Source organism: Rattus rattus, chromosome 14 (genome assembly GCF_011064425.1).
Source record: "Rattus rattus isolate New Zealand chromosome 14, Rrattus_CSIRO_v1, whole genome shotgun sequence".
In the NCBI taxonomy this organism is placed as follows: Eukaryota; Metazoa; Chordata; class Mammalia; order Rodentia; family Muridae; genus Rattus; species Rattus rattus.
The window spans coordinates 59,966,704-59,991,770 of record NC_046167.1 but is presented as its reverse complement, the minus strand read 5'-3'; the positions used below and the strand labels follow the sequence as shown (position 1 = coordinate 59,991,770).

Here is a 25,067-nt window from a genome sequence, read left to right as displayed (position 1 = left end):
CACACAGACTCACACTCATTCGCTGAACTGTTTTTTAAACGTTAAATAAACATCAGAGGATATCTATGCACGTTAAAGCGTGCATACTGTTGCTTTATTATGCTTTTGGTTCTAAAAGTTTTAAATACTTTTTAAAAAATTAAAACCTGATGAAGCTGTGACAGGATCACTCAGGACCTCAGAGACAGAGGACCATGAGTTCGAGGCCAGCCTCCCATACAGGGATTCAATCTTAACAATACGAAACTGTAGCTCAGACCTACATTATGAAAAGTATGCATGTGATATGCAGCTCCCTCTTGATGATGACTCTGCAGCTCGTTGAGAAAATGGTTTCTGTATTTAGAGAGAAAGCCATGAGGGCTGGAGAGATGGCTCAGTGGTTAAGAGCACTGACTGCTCTTCCAGAGGTCCTGAGTTCAATTCCCAGCAACCACATGGTGGCCCACAACCATCTGTAATGGGATCTGATACCTTCTTCTGGTGTGTCTGAAGACAGCTACAGTGTACTCATGTACATAAAATAAATCTGAGAGAGAGAGAGAGAGAGAGAGAGAGAGAGAGAGAGAGAGAGAGAGATGAGGTGCTGGCTCTAGTAATTATTTGTAGCAGATCACTGAGCCTGTCAGATTGTGGTATTTGCTTAGGTTTTAGACATTGAAAGTGACATTCTTACCTAATAAGGGGTTGGGAGAGAAGCAGGAAGTGGCGAAGTATCACTTCTTCAAAAGTTCACCCACAAACACACAGAGAATTCTGCAGGATTCCCCAATCCTGGCAATTCTTGGAGGTACTGGCAGCTGGAAGCCAGAGAAGTTTGCACAAATTTCCCCACAGATGCATCCCATCCCCTCCACTCACCTTTCCTCGTTGTCAGGAAACAATTGCCTAGCAGGAATGGCCATTAAATGTAATCGCACAAATTCTGTGGCTGTGTATAGGAGGTCTTTGTAATTTCAGATTCAGAAATAAAAGTGGCCCAGTTGTTTTCTTCAGTGTCTGGAGAAATGACAGATGTGGGGATGTGGTAGGCTTTGGCGCCACTCAACCAAGTAACTATTGCTTCATCTGGCAAAGGTGAGAGAGGTTTTGTTTACTTTGTACTTTCAGTGAAAGCCACCAGTGTTGTGCAGCACAAGCTTCTTGCCAAGGGCCAGCCTGCTGCTGAGAGCATAGGCGGTTTCATTTTAAATGGTGGAAACACAATCACCTGGAAAAGAGTGTGCGGTGCTGCCCCTGTGGGTGACGACGGTCACTTCTTGTCCTCTTCCACCTGCCATTAGGGAGCAGCTGAGGGTCCACCACAGCCTGAGGTGCTACCGAGACAACCATTATGAACTGCTACACAGCTTTTACTGGCTCTCCTGCTACAGCCGCGGCTCCACTGTGTCTGGAAATGGGCGCAGTCCTCTGTGTGTGACTGAGAACCCTGAACTGCTAGCTGGACCTTGGGCTATTCCAGAGGTAATCTTTGTGGAAATAAATCTTTGTCATCTGTGTGTCTGATTATGTGACCATCATTTCCTTACCTTTTTCCCCTACTCCTATTTTTCTATTTTCTTTTTTTGGGGGAGGGGGGAAGTGGGCAGGCAAATGATTTAAATTCCTTCTGACTCCTCTAGAAAGTGAAGTAATAGACTTCACTATTCTTGGCCTAAAAATTCTTGCTACTAAATTTTACATGGTCTTTGGAAATAGATTTTTTTTCTGAGCCTTAAACTAGGATTGGAAGAACTTTTGATTGGCTAAAGGCGACGTGAAGACCATTTAGAAAAATGGTTTTTAAACTGATTAATGATGTGTTTCAAAGCCCTGGGGAGATATGCCTACGCCTCTCCTCTCATTCTCGATCAGCTTGGTAGAAAGCACACTTGGAATGAATTTGTCTTCCACATCTTTCTTCCACACTCCTCCTAGCCTCTTCCTCCTTTTCCTCTTCCTCTTCTTCAAGATGTATTTATTTAATGTATAGGAGTACATTGCTGCTGTCCTCAGAGACATCAGAAGAGGGCATCGGATCCCATGACAGATGGTTGTGAGTCACCATGTGGTTTCTGGGAATTGAACTCAGGACCTCTGGAAGAGAAGACGGTGCTTTTAACCACTGAGCCATCTCTCCAGCCCCCCTCCTCCTCTTCTTCCTCCTCTCCTCCTCTTCTTCCCTTCCTCCTCTCCTCCTCCTCTCCTCCTCCTCCTTCTCTCCTTCTTAAGTACTTGCTTGTACTTACAGGTTGTTTAAAGAGAGCCTTCTTCTTTAAAACTTACCCCTCTAGGACCTCTAGGTTGTAGCTCAGCAGTAGAGCTGACCACAAGCCCAACACTCCAACCAAACTAATCAAACAAGCATCTTAAATATCCTTAAAATCTTGGTAGGCAGAGGGAATAGACTCTCTGAGTTCTAAGCCAACCAGGGCTCTAGAGCGAGACCCTGTCTCAAACAGCTCAACCAACCCTACTTAGAGGAGGTCTAATGGTCTCCCTCTTATTAAGTAGATCATAAATACAATTAGAGAGTTGGTAACCTTGGGTACCAACAAGGTATTAGTGCTGTTACTGCACCCCCTAGGGCTATTGTGGTATGCTGGTCATTGTGAGATTCATAAGCATCACAGCTGGATGGGGCTGTTGGTGGCTTCCCTCCTTTGGAAGCTTGTCTGTCATCTTCTGGTACCACGAGAGCTAGTCCTCAGGGAGGAGGCCATCTACTCATGTCACTTCCTGCTCAGGGGCTTCTGGGTCCTGTGTCTAATATCTTCAGCAATAGGATATTTGTGTGTGTGTGTGTGTGTGTGTGTGTACGTATGATATATAATATTGTGATGGTTTATATATGATTGGCCCAGGGAGTGGCTCTGTTACAAGGTGTGGCCCTGTTGGAGTATGTGTGTCACTGTGAATGTGGGGTTAAGACCCTCATCTGAGCTGCCTGGAAGCGAGTCGTCTGCTAGCAGCCTTCAAATGAAGATGTAGAACTCTCAGCTCTGTCTGCACCATGCCTGCCTGGAGGCTGCCATGCTCCCACCTTGACGATAATGGACTGGACCTCTGACCCTGTAAGCCAGGCCCAATTAAATGTTGTCCTTTTAAGAGTTGCCTTGGTCATGGTGTCTGTTCACAGCAGTAAAACCCTAATGGAGACAAATATGTAAATGTCCACACATGTATGTAACAACAATTAATAAAAAAAAAAAGAGACCTTGATTTGAAAGAGAGCAAGGAGGGGTATTATGGTAGGATTTGAAGGGAGAAAAAGAAGGAGGAAATGGCATAATTATATCATAATCTCAAATATATATATATAAAAAATGAACGTTAAGCATCAGGTTGCTCACCAAAACCCCTTGTGAGTTGACCTGGCCGTGATGGGCTTGCTGGCCTCTCCGGGCTCTTCTCTGTGTGAGCAGCCAACCAAACAGGCCAAGAAAGCATGTATCTCTTAACCATCGAGGGCAAACAGCTTCTGACATGTTCACTGAGTCAGGAGTGGGGCACACCTGCAGTCCTCGCTGTTTGAGAGGCTGAGGCTGGAGGCACAGGAGTTAGGGTTAGCAGGAGCCACCTAGGGACCTTTGTCTTTAATGACTAAATACATAAATGTTCATTGTGCCTGTGGCTGTCCTCTGTCAACTTTCCCCTTAGTGGTGGTGTCCTCTTTATTTAACCACAAAGTGATCAGGCAGTGAGGAAAGTGGGTGGGCTTTGCAGTGTTAAGGCTTGAATTGTACCCTGCCGTGCACAGTGATGAGGACCCCTTCTTAACACCAAAGCTGAACTTAAAACCTAGGCCTTTGGTTCTGAAACTTAAAAAGTATTCGTTAATATTTTGTCCACATATAGTACATTTTGATTATTTAATTTTCCATCTAAAATTTCCTCCTTGATTTGCTAATGCCCTTCCAGTGTGCCTTTTACATAAAACAGCTTGTTCCCTGCTCCTGCCTCTCTGGGTTTTCCTTTTCTAGATGCTGTGTTGTAAAACACTGTTTGTCCTTCCCCCTCCTCCCTGTATGCTGATGGCCTGTTCATCTTTAAGGAGACAGCTGTAGGGATTTGTATATTAACTTTAGAAATTACCCTTTCTCTCCACTCACGAGAACATTAAAATAATAACAGATTCTTTCTCCACCTTATTAACCTTACCCTCTATGCTAACAATTTATTTTTATTTATTTTTTGTTGTTCTTATGCAGCGCTGACTGTCCTGGAACTCAGCTCTGCCTGCCCCTGCCTCCTGAGTGCGGGAATTAAAGTCACCAGCACCTAGCACCCAGCTATTGATGTTTTAGGTGTATTTTTTACTTTATGTGTATGAGTATTTTGCTTGCATGAAGACCTGTACATCGTGTGTGTGCCTGCTGCCCGTGGAAGTCGGAGGAGGTTGTAAGATCCCTTGGGACAAGATCTACAGACGGTTGTGAGCTGCTGTGTGGATGCTGGAGGTCAAACCCTTTCTTTGAAGGACTGCTGGTGGAGGCCCCTGGCCAGGGACAGCCAAGTCACACGGATGCTCTGTTTGCAGGAGTTTCTGCTTCCCAAACTCTTTAGAATTCACATTTATGAACGTGAGATAGAAAAGGACAGAATGTGAGGTCACTTGAAGACAAGTCTTAGTTTAAGCTCAGATTCTGGTGCCGTCTCCATTACTAACCAAAAAGAGAAAGACACAGAGACAGACAGAAGGAGAGAGAGAAGAGGGGAGGGGAGAGAAGGGGGAAAAGAGGGAAGAGAAAGAAGAGAGAGGAGAGAGGGGGAAGAGAGAATGAGAGAGAAAAAGGAGAAACACAAAAAGAGAGAGAGGAAGGAAGGGCTGGTGCAATTACATTTGTTAATGAATTATTTATTTTCCAAACCAGGACATGTTTCAGAGTGAAGCAGAGACTACCTTTAGTAGATGATATATTTTTCCTTTTCAATATTAGCTTCTTATTATCAAGAGTTTAAGTTCAGTGGTGCTACAAGCCAAAGCAGCCTTTTCCAACCACCCAGATCCTTGAGTGCTGTGCATAGGAGGATGAAGCAGTAGCAGGAGTCTCTACTACTCCTGAGCAGAGTCTGCCCGGGTTCCTGAGCTCTCCCAGAAGCTCAAGGAGGCCAGAAGCCTTTTGTCAGCCTCCTACTCCTTCATACCACTTCTTCCGAGGATCCAATTCACTCACCTTACCTCATAAATGTAGAGTTATCCTATTTAATGCTTCTACACAATATTCAAAATAAATTTGACCTTTTCCCAGGGATATTTAGTGGTTTTGTTACCTTTTAGAGCAGGATTTTCTATCCTGAGAAAGAATGTGTGATGTTAAATCTTCACTCTTTTTTTTTTTTCTTAAGACACATATTTTCTCTGTAGGAAACCACAGACCCAGATGAAAACCAAGCTGAAGACTTTCTCAGAGGTAATGTGAACCTTGAGCTGCAATGATTGGGGAAAACAAAAAGAAAAAGAACGATTTCTGGGTCCCTCGTTCTCTCAAGTTGCTAGAAACAGAGAGGTCTGACTGGAAAATTCCTTCACAGGTTGCTTATGCCGGTCTCTATGGAGATTTGTCCCATCTGGGGAGATTGCTTGCGTGGTGTTGTGTCGCTGGCAGCAAAGCCACCACTCTGGGACTTTACCAAGTGGAAAAGAGATTATCACCCCATTTTCAAGATTGTTTTCTTTCATTAGCTCAGACATGGGATTGGCTACAGCTTGGGTGGGTACTCTGAAGTTCAAATGCTGGAAATTTAACCCCAGCACAGTGTTGAGAGGCAGAACCCCGATGAGAAATGAGTAGACCGTGAGGCAGGATCTCCCCTCAGGAGTACATTAATACCGTCCTTGTGGGAGTGGACTCAGGGCTGTCTTGTCTCTTCTCATTGCTTCCTCCCTGACCCATTTCATTCCCCCACTTTCATCATCTACAAGGGCTCAAAACGCCCTTAATCTTGGGCCTCTCGAACTTAAGTCAAATACATTTTACCCATTACATGTCAGCGCAAACGGATTAAGGACTAAATATGGCTCAGTTTTTAGTGTGAGAGAGCTGAGATGGGAGACAGGATCTTTCCCACTCACAAATTTTATTTTTAAAAGAGGAAAAAATCAGGAGGTAGTTGCTGTAGCTCTGGTTTTCTGGTTCCGCTAGGCCATTGATTACTGGGGACCAACAGGTGACTCAAGAGTGAGAAGGAAGAAGTGTCTTCTAGAGTGTCCATTTGTTCCGATAACAACAAAGTTGGGCCCACAGAACGTTTTTGAATGTGTCCTATCTGAGGAAGAGGAGAACACTTGGTCACAGAAAAGAGAAAGGGACAGTCAGAGAAGTGGGCATCTTTGCCTGTTGGTACTGGAACGGAGGTGGAGAAACGGGCATGATTGTAGGGAGAATCTCCTGGGCACTGTGTAAAAGCATCACCTGTCAATGAGAGAGGATTCTGGGAAACAGGTGCATTTGCCCTGAACGCTGAAGGAGCCAATCGCATAACGCTGAGGAGAGGTAACCAATAATGTTAGAATAAATGGGCTATTACGTTATGAGATAGTCAGGGCTGTATAGCTAAGGCTTTTGGCCTAGCATTTATTCATATAAAAAAAAGTCTCAAAATCATTACTTCAGGGAACAAAGAGGCTGAGTGGAGACGCTTGTGGTTACAAATGGCATGCAGGGTCATTTGTAACCGCAGGCTACTCCGCCTGTGCCCAGTTCCCGAAATAAAGACTGACTCGGTGACTCAGTGACTTGATATTTCATGAATAAATGCTTAGGCCAAAAGCTTCAGCTTATTCTCCAACTAGCTCATAACTTAGTTCCCCATTTATTCTATTCTTTAGTCCTGCCGTGTGGTTGGTTACCCCTCCTCAGTTTCACGTGACCCTTTCCTTCAGCGTGCATGAACCTTGTACGCCTATTTCCCAGAACCCTCTCTCTGCCAGATGTCCCACCTTCTTTTCTTGCCTCAGTTCATTGGCCATAGGGCTTTTATTGACAGGTGATGCTTCCATTCCAACGCAAGAGATTCTCCCTAGACATTCTCGGTCCTCGTCACTTATTGAACCTTGGCTAGGCAGATCCATGCCAGCCTCTGTCACCGTAATAAAAGAAGCAGGTGATTGTGGTATTGTAGCCCTGGTAGCCATCATGGAGTTTCCATGCTAGCTGTTTTCCTTCTTAAGAGACATGAAGTTGACATTTAAATGAAATCTTTGTGTCAGTCAATTGTTCTAGACATTAGTTCTTAAATTTGCATAGGAATGAAGATGCTGATTTCAGCTCTCAGGGGTTTTTGGGGGAGGGCGGGTTGAAATGTGAGCCTGCTCTAACTGCCTTCATGAGCTATGCATACAATGAGGATGTGTAGCAAGCTAGGTATGATCGTGTATATCACCAATCTCCACACACGTGAGGCAGAAAAAATCGTATGCTTGAGGCCAGCCTGGGCTACATAAGAAGGCTCTGTTTCCAGAAACTAAAACAGCACCCCCCCACCCCAAATATCTAGTTTCCCAATACAGACTATCAGGATTCAAATCCTACCTACTCACTTCAATCCCAGACAGATTACTATCCCGTTGGTTTCCCTTCTGTAAAGTGAACTCTCGTATCTGTCGTAACATCCAAAGAGCTCCCTCGTGGCCTAACATCACCTGACTGGCACTCAATAACCACACAAGAGGGTAGCTAGGTCACAGATCCAGAGAAGTGTGGCTCACTACAAATGGAACGCAAAGCACCAACCGTTACCTGATAAAATGGGTTTAAATTTCTAGTAGGCAAACTCAAAAGAAAATCGAAGGGACTGGGTGCTTGGGTATTTACTGTTTTCCACAAGGCATTCCTAGTGCATGGATACAGCCGTCCATCTTGGCTCCTGTGACTCTCCCTGTCAGGCATTTGATAGGCTGACTCACCAGACTGGTGACCACAGGTTACAGGAGGGAGAGGGAGTGTTCATACTTAAGTGTGTCATTGTACCCTTTCTCCTCCAACCACGGCATGTAAACAAAGCAAAGCAACCCCCCAAACTGTCCTTTACTGCACAGGAAAGATATCCAAAACTGGATTTAAGAAAAAAAAATTTTTTTTCAGAAAGTTGAGGGGGAAAGATAGAAAGATACAATCTTGGGCAAAGTGGTTGTGGTAGCTGTTGTTGGTTGGTTTGGTTTGGTTTTTTGTTTTTTAACATAGGCTGTAACATATTATGTAGATCAGGCTGGCCTCAAACTTACAAAGATAACCCTGCCTGTCCTTCCCAAGTGCTGGGACTAAAGGCCTTTGCTACCTCACCCAGATTAGAAGATGTGATCTTTATGGCCACAAGTTCTCAAAAGAAATATAGCGTGAAACACTGATTCAGACTACACACCACCAATGCGTGTGATTTTAAAGTAATTAGTATGAAAAGGGACTGTAATGGTCCGCTAGGACAGCTGCAATAAAATGCCGCAGACTGGGTGGTTTAACAAGCCGCCCCCCTTCCCTGATTGCTCAACCCCTGGCCACACAGCTCTAGAGCCGGAAGTCCCATGCTCAGGCTCTGGCAAGAGCTCTCTTTCTAGCGTTTAGATGGTGCACTTCCGTATGCCCTCACGTGATCTCCTCTTGGTGCTGATACTAAGCATGAGGATGTAAGCTCCGCTGGCTTCTCACTCAAGGGCACCAATCCCCTCAGACTGGGATCCCACCCTTTGATTCTGTCCACCACTGATACCTCTCCAAGGGTCCAGCTTCAAGACTTTCCGAATGAGTGTGAAGACTTCAGTATGTGAAACTCGGGGAGGGACATGGTTGGTATTCAGTCCCTGACAGCATTCAGTCCCTGACAGCGTTACCAAGGAATATGAGCCCATGGAAGGCAAATTTTGGTCCTGGATGCATTTAGACTTGCAAAAAAATTGTAGAGGAGAGCAACAGGCTCCTTTAGTTGCATTTGGTTCAAGGAGGAAAAGAAATGGATTAGCATTTTTAAAAAAGTGACCTTGGCACTTTGGAACTCTCGGGAAGCCTGACCACTTAGGTGGAAAACCTGGGTACAACTCCTTGATGATATCACCTCCTTCTCTTGGGTTCCAGGCTTCAGAAAGAGGAGGCCGGGTTCTCCTCTGCTTTAGAATTAGTTGATACATAAAGTTTACAGAAGTCTGTTTGGTAAGCAGCCAAAGCAATGTGCTCCTTTTTGCAGAGCCCTGTGTCCGGAGCCCCATCTTGACTCACTGTTTACAGGTCATTCAACTGGGTTCTCAGGCTAGCAGCTTGGGTCTCAGCCTTGACTTTCCCCTTTTCCCTAAATAGAATTCATCCCTAAACACCTTTGTCTTTCCCTGTTCCTCCATCTCTTCCATAGACCCCCACCGAGCCCGATGATGCCACTTTGACAATGGCATCATTTAAATGGCCTGTTTTGAGTCTTGGTGGAAGGAAACAATTAATTTCTCCCAAACATCTTTTATCATTTTAATGTTTAAGTGTATAGCCATTGTGCACAGTACTATGTCAGGTAAGAACCTGTTCATAGGAGTATATATTGTACACAGAGCATGTTCCCCCCAAAGTAAACATTTTAGCTGTAAGTCTGGAATACATACATACCACTGATGCTCGTGACGAAGTCTCTAGCTTTCAGCCGTCACCAGTAGGTGTTGGTGTAACTATTTTTCTCATGTCTGTGACTGGCTTCTGCAGACCCAAACCTTCATCTGAATATTGAAGAATCAGACAAGGAGTTCATGGCCATAAGGGAAGAGCTGTGTGACTCCCGCATGAACCGTCGCTGGCACTGTCTGGACACTGTTCTGTCTAACATTCCGGATGAGCTCCCCCAGTGTGAAACAAGTGTTCACCATGCCCTCCAACCGCCCTATTAACTGGATCTTGCTTTGGTTTTGGAGAAGAAAATTCCGGGAATGTATTAGATCCTGAATGTATAATTAATTATCCTTCCCCTCCCCAACCCCCAGTACTGGGAGATGAAGCCCAAGACCTTGTATATGTTAGATAAGCGCTCTACAACTGAATTGTGTCCCAACCCTCAGAAACTGTTTGTCACTATAAACTTCTGGGACTTCAATGTGATTGGCATGGTGGAATATGATATAAGTAAAGATTACTATCACAGTCATCCCAGGAAGTGTGTGATCTCAAGTCGGTTCCAGAGGAGTTCACCAGACTGAAGGTCGAAGCTACGAGATGGCCATTGGGAGATAAATTTTACAGAGAGGGATGTAAGCTCAAGGGTTGGCGGCCTTAGCCTCTGTGTTTCGCGCACTTCCTGTAACAGTAAACCCTCATGGAAAGAATCAGATGCACACAGGATGTAGAATTTCTCAGTGATATCTTGTCTGGCAAACATCAGGTAAGAACTAGATGCTCAGTCTCCACTGACCTCGGGCTCTGTTTAAGGACGCTTAAGAGGAGAAGACAGCGGAGAGCCACTTCAGCTGAACAAAAAAATTCCCAAGAACAGACAAAGTCCACCTCATCCCCACAGCCTGATGGTTTTTCTAAGACCAAGGAACTGGGACTTTATACAAGTTAGTTGTGAAGCTTCCGTGTATTTATGAAGTGGGAAGTGAAGTAGTTGGAGAGATGGCTCAGTGGTTAAGAGCAATGGCTACTCTTCCAGAGGCCCTGGGTTCGATTCCCAGCACCCACATGACAACTCACAACAATTTATAATGTAATTCCAGTTCCGGGGGAATCTGAAGCCCTTCTTTGGCTTCTATGAGAACTAGGCATATGTGTGGTGCTATATGCCAGAAAACATATATAGACACAAAACAATAAGGTATAAAAACTTAAATATGTGTTATTGGGGTTGTGTTTTAGTGTATTGCTTTGCCTTAAATGCACACTTAAGAGAGACCCCTGGCTGCGTTCATGAACTTGTAGGCTAAAAGCATATAAAAAGTATATGTTTAGGAGAGTTTTGTTCAGACCATAAACAACGAGATTGGATATTGTCTCCTTTTCAAAGATACTTAGCTCAGGCTAAGCCTCATACCGCACAGGCCTTTGAAAGACTCATGGAAAGTCTGATGGGCTCGAGCCGCTGAGGACCCAGGGGCGTGACCCATTCCCACCGTGTCATCTTTTGTCATTTGAGCCCAGACCTTTCTTCCCAGAAGGATTAGCTCCCATTTTCTGACCCCTGCCCTAAGACGCCCGTAGCATTGTTGTGTCGTAGTATGGATAAAATGTCCCCAGACATAGCCAGATGTCCCCCCAGGGGTGAAACTGTGCCCTCACTTAACACGACGAGACGAGAACAATGGTCATCAGACTCCGGGAAGCTGTGCTCAGACCAAAGCGGAGAGCTTGCTTTAGGATTTGGCAGTAAAATGAAAAGTCACGGACACAAATCAGCAGGGCAAAAAGAAATTTAAATTAGCCAAGTAATTCTTTGTTAGAGAAATGACCGCAAATCCGTACGGTTTGCATATTTGTTTTAAAGGAACAACCAATTTAACCTCGTTTACATCGATTTCATACATAAATAAAAAGGAGGGCCGGGATGTAGCTCAGCCAGAAAAATACTTACATAGCATGTGTAAAGCAGGCCTCGACCCTCAGCACTCGCTACACTGGGGATGGAGGCACATCCATCCATCCCAGCCCCGGGGATGGAGCAGGAGATAAGGCAGCAGACTCTTGCTGCTCTGCTTAGGCTGGTTTGGGTTTTTAAGACATGGGCTCACTCTACAGCCCAAGCTGGCCTCAGTCTCATGACCTTTTTCTCATGGCCTCCCCAGGGCTCGGAAGACAGAACTTTTTAAGTGTGGCTAAATGAAATTAGAACAGGAGATACTTTTCCCCCATGGTTTTTTTGAGTCTTACATTATAGCCCAAGCTGCCCTGGAACTCACTATGTAGCTCAGGCTGGCCCAGAGCTGGAAGCATTTCATCCCTCCTGAGTGTTGGTTGGAATTGTGGTTATGAAACCGCACATTTGGCTTTCCCCTCTAGGCTATGCTGTCTTTCTACCGGGGATCCAGCTTTGCTTTTAAAGAACAAGTGATTGAGAATGCAAAGAGACAATCAAGCCAGACTGTGTTCTCCTAAAAGTTGACTTATATAAGCAGGTCAGACTTGGCTCAAAAGGCGAAAAAACCTCGGTGAGCAGAGAGGCTCCCTCTGAAGGCAGCAACCAGACGGTAGCAACAGACTATGGGAAGTGATGGTCTCAGCCAATAGAAACATACTGTGGCTGCAGAGAAGAACAAAAGCCAAGTATCCCATGATTCTATGAGACAGACAGACAGACAGATAGACAGAGAGGCAGAGAGAGAGATTAACCACAGCCCAGGTGCACATAGTGTTGATACCCTGAATACTGCCAGTATGGAGAAACGAGAGGGCTCTGAGATCTGACCGCATTCTGAGTCTTGGATTGTTATGCCTACCGAGTCCCCGGGCCTTGCACGGAGTCCTTCTGTTGCAAATTAACAGGGACCTATCTAATTTTTGGTGACAAGCTCATACTTGGAAGCAGGGTAGCTCATAGCTTACCAGCTGTGGATGCCGACGTTCTGCCTGGAGTGTTTTTGTGTGAGTGGAGAGAGAAAGCAGAAGCCGTTGTGATAGAACCACGGCTCGCATCCAGACAGACCACACCAGGTCAATATGGTTCCATGTGAAAGAGGTTTATTGAGGACGATGGAGACAAGAGGGGAGAAGAGAGAGAGAAGAAAATAAAAAGGAAGGGAGCAGAAAGGGTCTGCCTTCTATTAAAACTATGATATAACTGTTCCCAGGTGAAGGTGGGAGCTGAACCAAATGTATGCTGGGAATGTGTGGCCATTGCCATGGCAACAGATGCACAGGTACCAGGTCCCTGTCACCTGTAAGTGACATCACTGCTGGAGGCGAAAGCGGTTCCTGATAGGAACAGAAGCTGGCTTACCCAGCATGACTGATGACCATGGACTTTCTGAAAGATTGCTCCTTTTTAGCATGGATATGTTTTTGCTTCATCAAGACAATAGGGTAGAACCCTGAGTATCTGATGAGGCAAATTTAGGAAGGCTCTGGATACGGAGGGTGGTGGTAATTACGTAATAAAATGCCTACTAAAACTATTTAAACGTATCTGAAAATGGTTAACCTGGTAAATTTTACCTTATATATATTTAACTGCCACAAACATTTTAGTTGGGCATAGTAACACAACCCTGTAATCCCAGCACTGAGGAAATTATTGTTAAAGATTTAGTATGTAACAAATATTGAGAATTTAAGGTCAACCTGGAACACAAAATCTCAAATGACAAAACTACTGATTTTTCCATACTTATCACCACCATAGTGTTTGTGTGGAGATCAGAGGACAGCGTTCTGAGGAGTGGGTTACTGCAGTCTACAAAAACAGTACCCAGAGATGGCTGAGGTTGTAGTAGACATGATCAGCCAGGGAGTCTTCAGCTGCAACCCGAATTGTGGTCCATGTTGGGGGAACTGAGACATCTCACTGGAAACGTACTGTACAGGGGGATAGACCTGAACAACATCCAGGGACCAAGCAGATGATGTGTGTTAAGCCAGGATTTCCCAAAACTGTGGTTTTTTGGAACACATGAGTTCTATAGAGATAGAGCAAGCAAGATAGGGACAGTGGCTCTGTGTTCAAATTCATCCGAGAAAGGCTGTGTGTTTTCTCGATCCAGGTTTTCTGATGAAAGGCTCTGACGAGGCACCATTTGTAAGGATCTCCCAAATGGATCAGACCATGGAGTAAGACCCTTTACCTGTCGCACCTTGCACTGAAGATGTGTTCTGCAGAGGGGTGGGCCATTGACTGTGCTGACACGACATTAAATTTGCATGTAGAAATAAGGCTACAGTAGAGATCCCTCTAGCAATGTGGCATGGCCACAGCATCCCATAATGCATTTCAATAGGCTTTGAAACAGACAATTCCAAAACTATGCAGAAAAGACCTCAGGTCTTCCTCGTCGGTTGAAGGGAAAGTAGCCTAGAGACATGTATGTAGTCATTTGAGTTTCATGGGTTGGAAAGTGTGAAAGAAAGCAATCATTGGTGTGTAGTATGTAATATGTAAAAGCTAACTCTTTTTCCCCTTTAATTAGAACTTTCAATCTGTTCCTATCACTTCACATTAAATATGACATTTTAATATAGAAATACAATAGGATATAAGCTGACTGAGGGTACACTTCAGTGGTAGACTGGGTACTTAGCATTCTGTCCAGGCCCAGTACCAAGCAAATAATATTTAAAAAGAACGTATGGAGTTGGCAAGGTGCCCCAGCAGGTAAATGAACTTGCCACCCAACCTGACAACCTGAGTTCATCCTTAGGCCCCTTAGATCCTTGGGTAGAGGGAGAGAATCAACTCCCCAAAGTTGTACATTCCCCAGAACCAAGGCAGGAGGAAAGAAAGGCTTAATTTCCTAACGATATAAGTCCTTCACACTTCAGAAATAACACTTTCCGTAAACCTCGCCTCATTCGACCCAAGGTTTAGGTTGCGGTTTGAATGTTAAATGTCCCCGGCCAGCTCATTTGCTTGAACATTTGGTCCCAGTCCAGTTGGTGGCACTGTTTCAGAACGTTCTCGAGCCTTTAGGAAGTCAACCTTCGTCAGGAGAATGGATCACTGAGGGTTGACTTGAGGTGGGTAGATAGGAATTGTTTCCCGCCCTATCTACGTTCTGCTTCCTGACTGAAGAGCTAGGGTGACCAGCTGCCTCCTGATCCTGCTGCCTTCCCTACCACGACAGACTGTCTCGTCAAACAATAAGCCAGAATAAACCCTTGCTCCTTTAAATGACCTCTTGTGTGGTATTTGCTCCCAGCAACAAGGCAAACCACTGATACACCTGTAAGAATGTCATCGTAGGTCAGCGCTCCCGACCTCCCATGCTGTGGAAAATGCCGTAGCAAAGAGTGATTCAGGCTGGCACGGAGGAGGGAGAAAATGAAGATTTCTCCACACACTGCTCTCTGAAAGTCTCAGAACAAGACAACTGGCTCACTCGAGTCACACATGGGATGTTTAGACCCATCTGTGCTCTAAGACGAAACAGTTCTAGTATTCGCCTATATATTCTCTTCAGTGTGGAGACGGGCTTGCGCTATAGCCCAGGGTAGCCTCTAACTGGGCATCCTTCTGTTTCCGCCCACAAGCACTGTTACCTGTACAATTTAAATCATTCTGGAGTCACTTAAAACGCTGTGTAAATAGTCGCCACCCTGTCTGGTTCAATGAACAATCACCAGAAGTCTGCACATGGTCAGTTCAGACAAAATGGCTTTTTTTTTTCTTGAATATTTCCTGCCTGCAGCTGGCTGACTCTTCAGTGTGGAAGCTGTGGATTTAAAGCATTGTCAGGGCTGGCCTTTATTCTATTTCTGTTTTGGAGTTCTAGAGATTGTACTGATGACCTGTGTACAATAGAAAAAGCACTCTACCCACCGAGACGTATCCCAAGCCCTTTTAAAGATTTTTAAAAGAGTTTGGGGACAGGGTCTTATTCAATTGACCAGTCTACTCTTGGTCTCACTCTATAGCCCAGACAGGCCTTAAACTTGCAATCCCCCTGCCTCAGCTTCCAAAATACTGGGGATTACAAGCCTGTGCTACTAGGCCCAAGTTATCGCACATTCATAAAAAGATTTGATACAAACTACTTGTCTACATTTCTCAAAATTAATTAGCTACATTTCTAATGGGGATTAGCGAAGGTGAGGCCACATCAGAGCCAACCCCACAGCTAGAGGAACACAGGGGTCTTTTCTCACCTCTCCACTCCCAGGGGTTCTGACTCTTAGAGAAAGCCCCAGAATTTGCCACAAGTTACCACAAGTCACCGTCATGTTGAGCACCATGGGACCTGTCAAAGAACAAGAAGTGCCACCGGACCGGCTGACAGTCACACAGTTCGTGGTTGAGTGTTTGCAGAAGAGGCCAGGTGGGCTGAGATGGAGGGACCCACCTCTCCCTGGGCACTGGGCAGGTGTCAGCATTACTCGATGTTAAAAATCTCTTTAAATCCCTACCAGCATTACAATAACTTAGGTTCTTGTAAACATCCCTTCTGATGCTCATTTCCATATACACGCTGGGCTGGGGAGCCATGACTCTGATTGGCAGCTGTGTCTCTCTTCCCTGGCTGTCTTCAGGATAAGAACTCTCAGTAAACAGCCAGCTCGACTTCTCTCATGCTAATACCCGCTGTTTGAACTCTCCATGAACACTTTGAAAAGCTATGTAGCTACCTCCCTTACTTGCTCTGGCTCCTGAAGGGGGAGCGGTTGTGTGGGAACCACAGCACCAGAAGTTTTGCTGTGGCAAGCCTCAGTGAACTCTGGATAACACTGTAACCTTGTCTACTCAAGCCAGAGGGGGAGGGCTTTCCGTACTGTTGACCTGGTAGTGAAAGGGTCACAGTGACAACATTTGCATGGGAGGTTTGCTGTGATTGGCGTAACTCCCACCTCCCCCTTTCTGTTCATTTGGTGAATTGGAGAAGCCCAGCCATATGACAGCTACAGAGGAGACACCTGAACAGTCTGAGGGAATGGCCAAGTGGGAACAAAGGGGACAGTGGAGGCAGACAGAGGATGAAGAGTTAAGACGGATAAAAAGAAAAAAAGAAAAAAGAAAAAAGAAAAAAGAAAAAAAGCACAGACCACTGTAAAGAGATAGAAAAGCCATATGTGGTGGCCTTTAATCCTGGGCCTAGAGAACACTGCAGATGCAGATAGAGGACAGCCAAGACTGCATAGACAGACCCTGTCTCAAATGAACAGAACTGGAGAAGAGAAACCGCAGACCCTCGTCACTCAAAGAAGTCTAGAGAGCTGGGAAGCCTTCAAGGCCTAGGGTCTTGGCCATTTCTGGCCTGGGGGCTACACTGGGCACTATCAAGGGTTGAGCAATTACAATTTCGTAGATCCACACAAGTCCTGAGGCAGCTGCAGAGCAGGTCCTCTTACCTGTGTGAGAATTGCAACACTGGAGGGCATTACCTACAGATGCTGCCCCACCTCCCACCTCCCACCCCACTTCTGCTAACCTCTCACTGCTTCCAAAGGCGGTGAGAGGATCCAAAAATTGCCACGTACCACCACTTGAGCCTCTTCTCCTTGCTTGCCCACAGTTTCCACTTGGGTACAGCAAACTGAACCCAGTCAGTTGATTGACAACAATCCCAACAGAGACCCTCCGTCTCTACAAAAGCACAGAAGGCGGTGGATTTTGCTTTATCATCTCTCCCTTCCTGAGGTGTCTCTGGATAGCAATTGTGCAATTTAAAAAAAAAAAAGATTTATTCATCATAGATAGGTATACTGTTGCTATCTTCAGACACACCAGAAGAGGGCATCAGATCTCATTACAGATGGTTATGAGCCACCATGTGATTGCTGAGATTTGAACTCAGGACCTCTGGAAGAGCAATCAGTGCTCTTAACCACTGAGCCATCTCCCCAGCCCCAACTGTACAATTTTTGATTGTAGGATCTTTTCCCATTCTGTTTCTTGATAATTATTATAAGAAGCTAGGAAATCTCTTACAGTTTACTCTTTATCTGACCAACTTCATAAACAACCTGGTTATTTCTAAAGTGATCAAGTTAGCCTAGTTAGATGTGCTCACATCCAGCCTTTTGGGAAGTCATTTAAGGAGGAGAAGAAACAAATAATATCTTGAATTCTAGATACGTCAGGGAGTGTTCAGCTGTCTCTACCCAGCTTTGAGACATAACCATTCATTCCATCAGTCTCTGGCTTTGAAACAAAAGGAGTATTCAATGGACTTTGTAGGAAAGAAAGACATGGACGAAGGGGTAGTCTACATCCAAGTACTCTGGCTAGGGATGCAACTGGGAGGAGGAGCTAGCCCTTAGCATGTACAAGGCCACATGTTCAAAAGGAAATTCTGGTGTATCTCCACGTTTACTAGCGTTAATGGCTCAGAGGACGACCATACCAGAGCACTTCTGTATTTAGTGACAGAGTGGCAAGGTCTTCCCCATTTGATTCAGGTTCAGAATTGTCAAAGACTTCCTCTGCTCTGCATGCAAATGTTGACAATGTGTGCAAGTGCCAGTGTTTACCAACGATTGACCAGTGTGGTGTGTGTGTGTGTGTGTGTGTGTGTGTGTGTGTGTGTGTGTGTGTGTGTGTGTGTGTGTGTGTGTAAAAACTAGCAACTGCAGCTTCCTGCTCCCAGAGGTTTACAGCCTGAGACTACTGGGCCCTCAGACTCCTACCCTGTGTAGCTGACTCTTGCTCCTGTGTGATACACAATGAACACAGAGATGCACTCCATCTGAGCAAGCAGAGCCCACCTGATCCCAACTTTACCGTACTGTGTGTCTGCTGTTTGTTTGTTTGTTTTGCTTTGTTCTGTTGATGCCCCACTTAGGTTTTCATGACGAAGCTATTCAGGACTGCAGCCAAGCCAGTGTGCAAAGACTGGCTCTGTGAGGCCAGACCTGATGCTGGGCTGTTGAACTCTGAGATGATGCATTTGTGTTTTGGGTAGTGTGTTAAAAAACAAACAAGGGGTTGGGGATTTAGCTCAGCGGTAGAGCGCTTGCCTAGCAAGTGCAAGGCCCTAGGTTCGGTCCCCAGCTCCGACAAAAAGAAAAGAAAAACAAACAAACAAACAAGCAAACAAACAAAAACATCAAGACACTATAAGACAAGAAGCTAACACAGACACCTGACATAAAAAGATATTTTTTCAGTCTGTTTTTATCATAGTATTTTAGCTTTGGGACCTGAGGTGGGGGATCTGGCATTATGGCCAGAAGGTGCAGATGACCCTTGCCTTCTGATGAGTGAGACACGCTGATCTCACATGAACCTTAGGACCTGTGGTGTTGGGTGTGATGAAGTAGATGTTGCCAAGGAAACTGCATCTGGTTGCTCAAGGCCACGTGCCGAGATGCCCCAGCTGGGAGTCAGAATTTAATGTTGTCATTTTCTGAGATCCAGATGGGGGAAAACCATATGAGGACCGAGAAGCTCAAAGAAAGAGTCATGAAGGCAAAGAACAGACTGTGCTTACAGCGACTGAACTCCAGTCACGCCGACACAGCTGTGAACTTCCTTTCCCAGAAAGAAAGACGCAGAGGTCAATCTGAATGATAAGATCTTTCAGAAGAATTTAGAAAGCCATTTTCAAGAACCGAGAACAATTTGAATCTTCTCAGTGGAAGTACACCTCGCGTGTCAAGAATATCAGTTCTTTAGAAATTCGTGTTTATGTATTTCCTAATGAAACTCTATGTTTTCAAAGACAACGAGAAAGCTGCAAAAGACCCCAAAGAGAGAGAATGGATTGCATTACTCAGAAAAGAGACAAACTTCATTGGTGCCCAATTCCTCATTAGGGTCATGGTACTAACCAAAGCAAAGTTAAAATGGAAATTACTTTAACGTCATATTTATAATTCAAGAAGGAAAATGAAAACTATGAGGGGTTTGTACCATTTCCAGAATATTTATTAAGTGATTACTCAAAGATGTACTCCGAACATATAAAATATTAATCCAAGGAAAAGATAAATGGAGTATAATAAAAATTATAGCAAATAAATAATGTAAATGCATCAATTAGCCTAAGTAGTACTAATGGCATTGCTTTGATACGTCTGGTAATAATAAGAAGAAAAAAACGGTCCCTAAAAGTCCAGGCACAGGCTGGGTGAAAATGGCGAAGCTTCCCTTCTTGCTTTAAATTCTACATATGAGGAGCTGGAGAGATGGCTCAGCCGTTAGAGCACTGGCTGCCACTCCCGAGGACTCAGCTTTGATTCCCAGCATCCACGTGGTGACTTAGTCCCTGTAACTTCAACTTCAGGGAAATCCAACATCTCCTGCTGGGCTCTGTGGGCATCAGGCATGCATGCCAGGTGCACAGACATTACACGCAAGTGGAACACCCACGAGCATAAAATTAAAGAGAATAATTAAAAAATACATGAGAAAGAAGATTCCTTTTTTCTAATTCTTTTAAAGATGTGGGGTTTTTTTTTTTTATCTTGTACATGTGTACATGTTCGTGTGTGTACACGTGTGTGAGCACACACACAGCACCTGAGCCTATGCACAGTCTAGAAGAAAGCACCGGGCGTCTTTTCTACCACTTTCTACTTCTTTCGATGTAGAATCTCTCCCTGAACTTGAAGATCAGCCAGGCTGGAAAGCAATGAACCCCAGCAATTCTCCTCCCTTTACGCACCTTGGAGCTGGGTTACACTGGAACACAGGGTGCCCAGTAGGTTATGTGGGCGCTGGTGATCCAAACATCTGGCCTCAAGATGGCGGAGCAAACACTTCAACCATCTCTCCAGCCCCTCTCCTAATTCCTTCAACAGTTTTCGTCTACTAAGTTAGCTACGATAGTGTTTCTATGTGGGCTCTAAGTCTGACCTTATCGTCGGCTTCTGGAGTTTCACTTTTAACAATAGCACGTGCGTGGTAGGGTTTTGGTGAGTGGTCATAACTGACTTTCGTGTGAATTGCCTCATGAATAGTCTCCTTCCTTTCAGAGCAAAACAAAGTTCCTAGACATTCTGACTGGCGTTTCAGACAGGCTGAGCTTGCTGATGTCACAGGCGAGGGGCGTGGATTTTTGGTACATCTGGGGTGTCCCTTCACCTTAGAGACATCTTCCTGAAGTGTGTAGAGACAGCATTACTCTCTTAGTTATTTTTTTTCAGACCCTAGAGAACCTGTAATACCTCTCCATTCCTATGTGGAACAGGATGCCCACATACTGTCTAATGAATAAATTCTCATTCTTTTAGATTAAGTACACACACACACACACACACACACACACACACACACCAATATGGCACTGATACTGCTGGAGGAGCAGAGACAAAGGTGAAGAGGGAGAGAAGGGGCTACAGAGCCTGACCAGGCTCCAGGCTTTAATCCCAGTTCCTGACTTTTAGGAAAAAGACAAAGGTTCCTAAGGCTGGAAAATACCTTATCAGATTTGGGCTTTTTCAGTATCCCACCTCTGGTAAAATGGATAGCTGGAGACAAAGGAAAATTCTTAGAACCCATTTAGAAAATGTTTTGCAGAGGCCAGATGCTGATAGCAGAGTGATGGGAAGAGAGTGCTGTCAGGAAAGAAGCAGAATGAAGACTGCAGGACCTGGTTCTTGACCTTGCTTGGGGGGTGAGGGAGGAGTTTTAAGTTATCTTGGGATATGTTGACTTTAAGGTCTCAATGAGACATCCAAGAGAAGATGGTGTGTGTGTGTGTGTGTGTGTGTGTGTGTGTGTGTGTGTGTGTGTGTGTGTGTGTGTGTGTGTTGAGACAAAGTCTCCCTGGGTAGCCCTATAGGCCAGCTATCCTTGAACTCACAAAGATTCACTTGCCTCTGCTGGGACCATACTCATGCTTACCATGCCCAGTCCTTCTGAGGAGAGATGCTGAACAAGTTAGAGACACAAATGTGGGAAGGGGAAATAAATGTTGGCAGATTTAAACCGGGTGGGGTTACTATTTTGAGGAGATAGCTCAGTGGGTAACAGGGCTAGCCGCCTGGGTTCCATCCCTGAAGCCTACATGACAACATGAGTTTGATCCCCGGAGTCTCCATGCTGGGAGAAGAGAACTGTAGAAGTGTAAAATTAAAAATTAATACCAAAAGGAGAAATAAGGGTCCAGCTACCCAGAAAGAAAAAGTGGGGCCTGTGAGAACCTGAACTTTTCACCCTCCCTTGCTATACAATGGTTCCCGAAACAGTTTTACATGAAAGGTTTCTTTGAATAGCCATAATGGCCCATAGCTTTCGGCCACAATGTTCTACTGGCCGTGTAGAATGTCCCAATCCCTAATCACAATGTCACAATGCTTTGGGAGTGTGTGGTACATGATTAATATGATTTAGCTGTATGGGCAGATTATAGTTTTAGAATTTCCCTCCTACCCCCCTTGTTCCCCCTGGTTTGTGGTTTTTTCCTTTAAAAGCTCTGTAAAAAGTCAGGTCAGGGTCGAACTCCTCTACTCCCTGTGTGGTGTATGAGTCTCGACCCCAGCATGCTGGCCTGAGCTCTCGTTTCATTTTGCTTACAATTAAAACTTCCTCGTGTGATTACAGCAAGTCGGTGTCTGTGTCCTACTGGGTGCGCGTTCCTCCCGAGACTTGAGTGAGGGTCTCCCTTCTGGGGTCCAACATTTATGGGGGCTCGTCCGGGATCTGCGTGACCACCCAGGGGTCCTAGACCCACTTGGAGGTAAGATTCTCTGTTTTGTCTCAGCGCTGTGTCTGTGTCCTGTCTGGGAATCTGGTGCGATCGCAATTTCAGTTTTGCGGACGCTCAGTGAGACCGCACTCCAGGGAGGAGAGCGGGGTGGATAAGGATAGACGTGTCCAGGTGTCCACCGTCCGTTCGCCCTGGGAGACGTCCCAGGAGGACACGGGGGAGGACCAGGGACGCCTGGTGAACCCCTTCTGGTAGGTCCAGAGGAGACTTTACTCCTTGACGACCGATTTGTTAGGCAAGGTCTGGGACCTGCCGATCAGTTTCAGGCCTCTGGTCGGCCACGAGGTCGACGGTTTTGTTTTCTGTTGTCTTTTTTGTTTGTGTTCGTGTGGGTGGTGTGTGTTGTCGAGCTCGACATGGGACAGACGATTGACGTGTTGGTGTCTGTTAGTGTCTTTTTGACTTTCGTTTTAGTGTTTGAATTTAGACTGACGACTGTGTTTAAAATCATGGACCGACAACTGTGTTTGAAATCATAAAACTGTTTGCTTTGTTCGTCGAAGAGTTTTACTTGGTCTCCTTAATGCTTAGTGAGTAAGAAACTTAATCTTGTGGACCCTGCTCTAGTGGCGGTGTGTTGGTTGATAGCCAAAGTTAATTTTTAATACCAGCACCTGTGGGGGTTGGGGATTTAGCTCAGTGGTAGAGCTCTTGCCTAGCAGGCGCAAAGAAAAAATACAAAATAAAAACATAGTGTTTTATCTGTGCTTGTGCTCACAGCCAGCTGTGAAGAACTGGGAAAGATTTAAATTTTGCTTGGGAGTAAAGAATCTTAAAAACAGAGTTTCAGTCGGTATGACACTTAGTGCGTAGCTGCCTAAAAGATCAGAAATGCTGTCAACAGGCTATAAAAAAGGGACAGGCTGTGTTAAAAATGTTACAGGAGGAACTATCTAAAAGGCTGAGAGCGAGGTGGAGAGGACCATGAGGAAGACAAGAACAAGAAAAGAATTTTGACATTTGCTCACAGAAGGAGAGCGCTCATTTAGAGAAGTTCTTTAAGGGAGCCTGCCTTGTCAGGCGGTGGCCAAGGTTAAGATTAATGTTTTTTTTTTTTTTTTTTTTCCATGGGCCTTTAAACCCAGTGAGACAGTTTGATAAAGGGCTGCTACTGAGATCCTGATAGCCCCAGGTGAACCGGTTACGATTCTTTTGTCAGCCGCTATTCTAACAACCAGGTTCTAACCATCTCTCATCCTTTTGTTATTAGTTGTTACTAGAAGCTTAGTGTCATTTAGAGGCTGGTTCTCTTGAGAGACAAAGCCACGGAGCTGATACTCCGTGAGGGAAAAATCTAAGTCTAAGAGAGATAGTCGATAACAGATCTGCTGCCTCTCTGCTCACCTTTCCGTTTCATAGACAAAGCTTGTGCTTATTTATACGAATGAAGGCCTCCTGGTTTAGCTGTGTGACTAAATGCTGTTTGCCCTCTTCTATTCTCAAGATTCTCTTGAGATGCTTGTTAGTAACTGTTACAGGACTCCTATACCACGAAGAAAACCTGCTGTCTTCAGACGCCTGAAGGTAGGGAGTGCTCCAGGTCGGCCGCCAGGCTCCAAGGGTGGGTCTCTGAGGGGTTGGAAAGTGCCCCACCAATCTGGCCAAGATAAGGAAAGGGTATAAAGAAAATGTTACAGAAACTTAAAGGGTTAAGTTAAGTTGCTGAGAGTTAATATAAGTTAAAAAGAACAGAAAGCTAGAGAAAAAAAAAAAAAAAAAAAAAAGTTAGAGAGCTAAAGAGAGATAAAAGAAGAACATATACTGGCCACAGTAGTTAGAGAACCTAGGAAGATAGTACCTGGCAACAGAAGAGAATTACTGGCTAAAGATCAGTGTGCCTAATACAAAGAAAAAGGACACTGGGTCAAGGACTGTCCAAGAAAGAACAAGAGGGGCCACTGGTCCTAGAGTGCTGGCTATGTAAGGGAAGTGTGGATACAGGGACCCAATGCTCTGTGCTCCTATGCCCCCCAGTGGGCCAATATCCAAAGACCTTGAGTACAAGGGGCTACTGACAACGAACAATACTTATGGACTGCCCGAAGAACAGTGGACCTTGGCGTGGGCCGGGTAACCCACTAGTTCATAGTCATCCCTGACTGCCCCCATCCCTTGCTCATGAGAAAATTGCTCCCCAAAATGGCTGGGTGAGGCCATGTGTATGCATATCTACAGACTGTGTATGTGGAGCTTAAGACCTGTCTCAGTGCACCAGAACCTGATGCTGGGAGATGAACGGCTTAGTGCTTTTCTGCCTGAAACACACCGTTCCTGCCAGCCGGACACTAACAATTATCGCCCAATCCAGGACTTAAACTGTGATAGAGTGGCTGATGTTTGCCTTTAAATAGAGTGTCCCAAAAGATGGGACCACTGGTCAGCTGCCATGGACTAGATTCTCCACCGGGTGGGGATAATCTGGTCACCTTGCTGCCCAGTCCGGACCTGGAGCCACCACAGCACGAGTGTCAAGCACTGGCAGAAGCCCATGGGTGGAGGAAAGACCTCTGCGACTGGCTGATTGACGGCTGCTGAAAGCCGAGGACCTTGTCACAGATGGGAACAGTTCTCTTCATGAATGAAGATCAGAGATAAGTGGGTGCTGCCATGGTGGACAAAACGATGTCATCTGGGATGGCTGAACTTCACGCCCCCAACACATCAGCACTGCAGATGCCTTTGCCATCTCTTGGATGCCCTGGTGAAGCCAACAACTGTGAGTACTATTCATTGCCCAGGAAAACAGGAAGAAAGAGATTCAGTGACATGGGGCAGTAACAAAGCAGATAAAGTGGCTCAGAAAATGGCTATACAGGAGCCTATCCTGGTTACA

General features: G+C 45.2%; 1 protein-coding gene across 1 annotated transcript; it reads left to right on the top strand.

Moving 5' to 3' along the window:
- The first annotated feature begins 1,017 nt into the window (after nucleotides 1-1,017).
- Nucleotides 1,018-10,095, top strand: C14H6orf52 (chromosome 14 C6orf52 homolog). Its single transcript, XM_032884802.1, has 3 exons — nucleotides 1,018-1,464; nucleotides 5,348-5,393; nucleotides 9,660-10,095. Exons 1-3 carry the CDS (start codon nucleotides 1,192-1,194, stop codon nucleotides 9,839-9,841), a joined length of 501 nt encoding a protein of 166 aa, XP_032740693.1. The 5' UTR covers nucleotides 1,018-1,191; the 3' UTR covers nucleotides 9,842-10,095.
- Nucleotides 10,096-25,067: the final 14,972 nt, after the last annotated feature.